At 37.9% G+C, this 8,353-nt stretch overlaps 1 protein-coding gene across 1 annotated transcript; it reads left to right on the top strand.

Moving 5' to 3' along the window:
- LOC139961425 (cAMP-regulated D2 protein-like) lies at positions 1 to 8,353 on the top strand. Its single transcript, XM_071960577.1, has 4 exons — positions 1 to 454; positions 1,074 to 1,263; positions 1,919 to 2,058; positions 5,237 to 8,353. Exons 1-4 carry the CDS (start codon positions 149 to 151, stop codon positions 6,251 to 6,253), a joined length of 1,653 nt encoding a protein of 550 aa, XP_071816678.1. The 5' UTR covers positions 1 to 148; the 3' UTR covers positions 6,254 to 8,353.

Raw genomic sequence — 8,353 nt, 5'->3', positions numbered from 1 at the left:
GGTTTATGTCATTCGCGATTAAATCCCATGATCAACCAAACGCTGTCTTTGAGCAGAAGGTGCGGTCGCAAGCTTTGTGGACTTCAAACAGTATAGGAAATATCCGGAATTAATATAAACCCAAATAAAATAAAATAAAATATTGACAATGGGAGGCAGACTCTTAAGTTATAGTACGTTCATTGTTACACTCGGTTTCCTCTCTTTTCGGGGTATCGATTCCCGTAATTTACCGCTAATAGCTGACACCGTTTACGGACCAGTTCAGGGTAAACGTGAAGGCACGAGCGACGCGTTTCTTGGGGTACCGTTCGCTCAACCGCCCATTGGAGGAATGCGGTGGAAAGATCCTCAACCACCGTCTGCCTGGAAGCCAGAAGTACTGAAAGCGGACACCCAACCCCCAGGATGTATGCAAAGATGTATTGATCCACCGTTTGCTTGTCCAACCTCTGTAAGTATACCTTCGCTTTCAAATAGACCAATGATACCTTGGAAACTAATAAGGAAAATCAACCAAATTATTTTTTGAAAGAAATGTACAATCAATGGACAATCATTCACAGCCTCGGGACTGTAAGACAGCTCTGCTAGTGCATTGATCAATAACAGTATAGGCTCATGGTTCGTTTTTAAGAATAATATATATATATATATATATATATATATATATATATATATATCTTTCATGTTTCTATGCTATGCATGGGGGATTATAGATATGGTCAATTGTTTATCTAATCTGGACTGAATATGGCCTGGAAACTTTTAACACAAACACTATTTGGGACCAAGAACCCCACTGACCTGCCGGGTCTTACACTACACCACGAACAACAATAAGACGTTACAATATAATATATATATATATATATATATATATATATATATATATATATATATATATATATATATATATATATATATATATATATACATATACATATACATATATATATATATATATATATATATATGTATATCTATATAAATCATCTTTGTCGTAATTTATCATTATAAACAACGTTTAATTAGACGATTGATTAATTGTTTTACCATTTCTTATCCTTTAGACTAGCGAAGATTGTCTGTATATGGATATCTACCGACCCTCGTCTACCGAGTCCGACGGTTTGTTACCGGTGTTCGTCTACTTACATGGCGGCAAATTCGAGTCGGGCTCCTGCAGTGCGGGCATCTACAACGGTCGCATACTGGCCTCAGCAATGGACGCCGTGGTAGTCTGCATCAATTACCGCTTAGGTAAGAACCTCTCGGTGGGCAGAAAGAACATCAGCGAATTAAAGTATGCTATAGATGCAATAAGACGTTAGAGGCGGCGGAAGAGGGTTTAATATAGGGACGGGAAAACTTCAAAGCCATTGGGACATGTGACTTTGATTTGGGACGGAGGGGTGGGGGTGGGAACAGACTTACATCAAAACGTCCCAACATAATGCATCCTCTGTGTATTCTATACTACGAATTCCATTATTAAATTGAGTTTTTGTGTTTGTTCTTTTCATCGAAATCATTCTGTTAATGATCTCAACAAAAGTTTAACGTACATAGAAAGCAACACTTTTTAATTTCAAGATGGGAAAAAGGTCCTTTTCATTAACAAAGGGTCAATTCCTTTTAGTTATGAAGAGGGCTCCGTAATTCTTGAAGTTTCTCACAAAACTGGGAGATGGGGCAGCATCTCATCGTTGCCTCCTTCCCTCTGTAACTCAGTAACCTTCTGGGATTTTTGTTTAAAATTATTTTTGCTTTTTTATTGTTATTGTTCTGTATTGGACTTCCCGCCATACAAAAATATTTAAAACACCAGTTTAAACACTCATGAAAACTGATTTATGCTCTCCACATGCGTGGATATATTAATTTCAGTTTTATTATTTTTTTTCTGTATTAACAGGAGCTTTTGGTTATCTGTTCTTGGGAACAGATCCAACCACAGGCGAGGACGTAAACGGTAACTTTGGTTTAAAAGATCAGATAGCAGGTTTGGAATTTCTAAAAGAAAATCTTGAAAGTTTTGGCGGGGATCCGAATAAGGTAAGTTCATGACACTGAAGGAACGATATATTTTCAGCACGTTGCGCGTGTGGGTGTTTGTGTGTAGGGGTGCGGAAGAGGGATTAATTAAACTGGCGAGACGGGCCCGACACAGGCTTCGACGGGCAGTGGGACTTTTGAATTTGACTTGAGGGGGAAAAACCACAATGTTATCTCATTTTTTGTTGAAAAAGTGAACTTACCCCTTTGTGTACTTTTTAACATACTCCAGCATGTATATATTTTTCATTACACTTTTTCTCCCCAATTATCACCAACAGGACAAGTTTTTAATTACGTTTTCAAATAAAACCGCACTTTTTAATAAGCAAAGGCCCTTTTTTATTGTCATTTAAGGAGGGGAACGAAGAGCTATGTTCCTTAGCTGTAGAAGGTTAATTGATTCAACTTTGACCGATAACCGGTGAATTATTTCTATTCAAGGGCGTAGGAACCGGGGGCTGGGGGGGGGGGCGCCAGCCCCCCCAGTGAAAAATGTGGAGGGGCGGAATATCATTCCGCCCCCCGGTTCGCAAGTCAGAAAACCCCTTTTCATTTCCAAATGAGAAAAAAAAATCTCATTTGGAGCACCAAATTGCATCTAAGGCCAGGTGAAAATACAAAATTAAGTTTACAAAATAGAGTGGGTGTTGAAGTGTGCTATATTTCACCAAATTGCATCTGAGGCCACCTGGAAATGCAAAAAATTCCAAAGGGGGAGGGAACACCCCCTACCCTTAGACCCCTCCCCCAGGCCGGCCATCAGTCTTCAGCCCCCCCCCCCCACTCAAAAGTACCTTCCTACGCCACTGTTTCTATTTGTATAGACCGGTTACTTATTGGACGGTTAAAAGGTCGACGAAAACTCAAATTTGTTCCTCTCCTACTAGACTTTGCAACGTGTATACTTTATTTGTAATTAGATTTGGTTATTCGGGCAGTCACGGTACTCAATCACACTATATAGCTAAAAGCTATATGTTTCCAATGGCGAGTGAATGCAGGATAAGAGCACATTATGAGGTCGTCTATATACTTCTGTTTGAAACGCGGCACCTGTAACTAAACTGTTCAGTGTGAAGTCTACATATTGTATGTGTAATGCGTGTAACATTCTGTAGTTTTGAGTAACATAGTTTTTGAAAGCATTCGTATATCCTTCTCTGACTTTATCGGCTTATCTTTCCGGCGCCGAAGTGATTTCTTATTTGTTTTCCTTCTAAATTAGGGATCAGATATTGGCCGTTCGTATGTATTATCTGTGTTAAGTATCATTATAGGAAAGTCCACTTCGTTTCTTTTTGTCCGGGAAAGAACGGAATGAAACGCTGATATACCATTGGGTTCTGTAGGGCGAACGGTTAGCCCGACAATTCCTTTTACGTATATAGATTGTACTATTGCTGAGGTGTTGTCGAAAGCCCCCAAAATGTTTCTATATGTTACCTTTCTACGTCGCTTTCTTTCTTTTCGTTGTATTTTGCCAAATTTTACCTAGTACTTTCTTCCATCAGTTCCAGAATTTGATTTTTCTATACTTCTAGTATTTGTTTTGGGTAATTTCATGCATATCGCCCATCCTATTCACTAGTTTGTTTTCATTCATTAGGCTATATAGGCCTAAATATTACATCTTCAACTGCAAAGTGGCTAAAATTATCCCAGCCGCCCTTTCTCTTATTATAAGTTTCCTTTCTATTTAGATGTTGAATGTTGTGTCTGCAAGGAAAATGGGACAACGAATAAGGATAAATGATCTAAAATGCTCTGCGTGTGTAAATGGTTTTCATTATATTCTATATAGCAAAGGTACTTAAAACATGTTGTGTTTTTGATGAGAAAATAAACAACAAAAATATAAATCTCCTGATTTGGGGGATAGAAATATGTAATCTCCCTATTTATTTTTCTTTGGTGTAAGATTGGTTGGCAGCTTTGCATATCTTGCTTGAAATAACTGATGCATAATTTAGCGCAATTCGTCGGGTTACAAATCCATCAAGAAAACCGAAGTTAACTCCAACAGGCGAAGTACCATACAGAATTTTTAGCTAGCTATGAAGTGATATCATCTTCACGGGAAACGTGAAATAGGCTTGGTAATTGTTCTTAAACGTAATGAGTTTGTCTCACAAGGCTGGTTTCAATATGCAAATTAGGCTATTGAATGATGTATATTGCATGGCTTAGGCCTACTTGTTAATATTAACCAGGCTTTGAAATATGAACAATCTGATGTGACATGAGAAGCTTAAAATTTTTCTTCTCACACAAACTTCATGTTTAGGTCCCGGACATTCTATGCTACTTTGCATTTAGCTTCTTCGATTTCAGATATCCTACTATTTCTTAAATATTTGTACTGTTAAAGTCTCAACACCTGTTTGCTGATGAATTTCAGAAAACAACTACTTCCGAAGTAGATTCGATTTTTCTTATTCTTAATGCACTCTGACCAGGTGGTTTGAATGGAGGAAAGTCGTCGCAATCGAAAGAAAGAAATTTATTTTCTGTTGCCCTTATGGCGCGAATGATTTACCGGACAATCACTGCGACCTCCCATGTCAGTATGTTCATTAAACAAATGTAAACGAAATAGTGTACACATGCGGCCCGATCAAGATTTTAACGCAGTCCTATACTCATATCGTCCATTTTTTTTTACAATTCCACAAAGGAAACATCTGTAAACACTTGCTTATTCATTGCAATGGGAAGAAATAACAACATCTCGGAAGCTACACATCGTTAAGACCGAGAGAAAGATACTGTTCAAGAGAAGGGACCTAAGACAGGCTGGCCACGAAAGTGAAAGCAGCCCTAGGCCTATCGGTCGTAAACGAAACAGAGAGATTTGAATGGCGCATGCTCTGTTGGGCGGCTCGAAAAATTTGTTGAATTTGTAGAATCTACGGACTCATTAAAATATTTGATGAATTTTATTCAACTCAACTTTTTAACGACAGATATAACTCAATAGAAAAAATAATGAATATTGATATGAAACTTGCATAGAACGGTGTCATTTTCACTGAGCTTTTAGTGCAGTAAGTTGGAAAGGTCGAAGTTTAAATTTGGCAAACACGTACTGAGACTTTTGGCACATTTTCTTTCTGCCGTAATCTATACTATAACTTATTTTGACTATAACTGTTGTTCGTTTGTTTGTTTCCAACAGATAACTCTCGCTGGCCAAAGCGCTGGTGCGCAGTCCGTCGCGATCCATATGACGACAGATGAAGTAAGCGATCTCTTTCAGCAGGGAATTATGTTCAGCGAGCCCTTCGCTTTACCTTTAAAGACCCCAACAGATGCAATCAAACTAGGCCAACAGTTTGTCGCCACATTGTCGTGTCAGAAAGACGTTATGACTTGTCTGCGAAGTAAAACAGCCAATGACGTGCAGAGTGCCTCTGACATCAGTAGCTACTCTGAAGTCAACCTGAGGAAATTGTTCCAACAATTTCAGCCTTGGGGACCCGTGGTTGAAGTACAGCCGATAAAAATGTTTGAAAACGGACAGTATCAAGACAAGCCTGTCATGCTGGGAAGTGTCACAGAGGAAGGACGAATATTTGTGTATGACTTGATCAAAGACCCAATTGTGGATTTCTTTTACTTTATAATTCTATCCGTGTTCGTTCCGGGAAAGTCGAACGAAATATTAAACCATTATCCAGCAGATTCTAGCCTAGCGGATCAACGAGAAGTCGTCAGTCAGTTAGCCGCAGACTACGTGTTCACGTGTCCGATCCAACATGTTGCCAAGCTCATGTTTATCCAAAAAGGGCTAAATGTCTATCATTACATCTTCGACCAGGTATTTTCGACCCCGGAAGCTTGGGACACCTACGTCGGTTGCTACGGACACGTTTGTCATGGCGGTGATCTACCTTACATATTTGGCAGCGCGCCTTTTGCAGGTTTTTCGTATACCGACAAGGAAAAAGTGTTAACAAATAGCGAGATGAAATACATAGCTAACTTCATTCGATCTGGAAATCCTAATGAAGGGTCTAGTGACGTAGCCGGTAATTTACCACATTGGCCCTCCATCGGAGAAAAGAACGGAGCGTGGTCCAGCCTCCTCTTAGCAGGAGATAAAGATATAAGTGTCTTGGAAAATTGGAAGGCTGATATTTGCTTCTTTTGGGATGACATCGGGTACTACGGCGTTCCAAATATAAACAAGTAGTCTCAAAATGCAATGAAAGGGAAATCAATTGCCCCCAAAGAGAAGAAAGCGTTGGTTTTAGGTATTTCAGAAACATAACGAAACTATCGCATATTAATTCCCCCCAGTTAGTTTGACGTGTTTGCATTTTTTTATTTCACGACATGATAATCATGGACGTCTGTTTTTAACAACTACTCTTTCCCTTCATCTCCCGAGAGGTGCCATGTTAGTAGCAGACTATGTTCAAAATATTCTAGATTCTAGCAAAATTATCACTTCAAGTATACCACAATCATTGTTAGACTAGCTCAATTAAGTCTTCCTTTGCTATCGACGGAACATGAAAACCAACATTTTTTACCAACTTGGAGACCATAACATATTACACATATATACCTGTTTGTGTGAATGCCTCGTGAAAAGCTTCTCCGTCATATTGGAACATATCCGATCGGTAGGCCTATGCTTGTCCTCCATTCCACAACTCCCTGATTCAACAATACGGTTGGGGGTGGTATAGGCTACACAAGTTAAATCCAATGCATGTTGCAAAGTATATATACCTTGTAAATTTTAGTGTCACTGATAGGAGATATGTGAGACTTTCTACCTCTAAAACTAAGAAACTGAGGGAATTTATAGCGGAAACACCGCAAACCTTCATAACCCCCGCCCATACATTCGTCTCTCCCTGTTTTCCTTCCTTATGGATGCACACAAACATAGATTTTTTATTGATCAATAAAAAGTTCGTTTTATGACTTTCAGATTTATTCTGATTTACAACATTCAATCATCTTGGGGGCAAAGCGTATTTTTAAAAGAAATATTTCCATAGTCTTGCTGTCCCACACATTGAGTATGTTATACGCAAAAGCTTATAAGCTGTCTTTTCACTAAAGTAATCACTTGATGCATACAAAAATTCAGCTAATTCAGCTAACTTTTTAGTGTGGACGGGCTAGTGTATTGTAGGAGCTCAGAAGACCTAACTCATTTAAATGGTTTATATATACTCCCTCCCTCACCCCCCCCCCCTACATAAAAAAAAATGGTTGTACAACAAATTTAATGTGTAGTAGTAATTCGGGATTCTCTTTTCAATATGTGGGAATCAATATTTGAGATTCACTAGAGTAAATGACAGAACCATGAAGTGAATAGATGGCAACATTCAAAAAGGTTTATTCAGAGCCATAGGGCTTTAGATTTATGTGGGCTATCTGTCAAGACTTGGAGTCTTCTGACATCTGATAAGTAAAATAAATTCGATTTCTTTTCTATCAAAAGAGCAAATATCAAGAGGAACCTTGAGTCTTGTAAACACAAACGTGAGATATACAGAAACACACAGCAAAAGGACAAGTCATTTACGTGAATATGTATAGTTTGTCATTTTTATTCAACCTAGGAAACAGTAAAAAATATCCCTTAAAACTAAATTTCAATGGAGGAAAGACCTTGGTAAACAGTCTCGATGAACTTATATAAAAAGTATAGAAAATAGAATTTGTCAAAATAAAGTCATTAACTTGATTAGTATTTTTTTTTCCTCACTAAAATTGGTGTTTAACTCTGATTATCAACATTTTGACCTTCAATAACCATGATGGATATACCTGATGCCCAGGGAGCAGGATTTGCATGAAACTGACAAAGGTCAGTGTTAAAAGGACTCAGGCGTATATAGGATTTTGTATGAAGTGCAGCATTTACTGAAGATACTGTCATTTTTATTTTACACCACACAGGTGGTGGGTTCTATTTCAGATAAGGGTGAGAGGATGCAAAATGGTGCTTTATTATGCCAAAATTGTATTTTGTTGATGCAGAGAGACCATCATTTTAATGTTATTATTTTTTCTTATTGTGATTTTGATTTTTTTGGAAATCTTGAAAGACAACTTGGCATCTCAAAAACATCTACCCGTTAAATATTTATGACAAACTTCATTCAAGAATATTTTCGTAAAATCAAATAAGAAGCAAAAGAAACAATCCTGCCAACTGTTGATTAAATATTTTAAGATTAGCTGTTAAGATTACCATTTTAATAATGAATATTAATTAAAGTTTGTATACCTCTAAATATACATGAAAAAATACATACAGCAAGCA

Source organism: Apostichopus japonicus, chromosome 20 (genome assembly GCF_037975245.1).
Source record: "Apostichopus japonicus isolate 1M-3 chromosome 20, ASM3797524v1, whole genome shotgun sequence".
Classification (NCBI taxonomy): Eukaryota; Metazoa; Echinodermata; class Holothuroidea; order Aspidochirotida; family Stichopodidae; genus Apostichopus; species Apostichopus japonicus.
The sequence above is the reverse complement of the archived record's forward strand: the minus strand, read 5'-3'. Positions and strand labels throughout refer to the sequence as shown.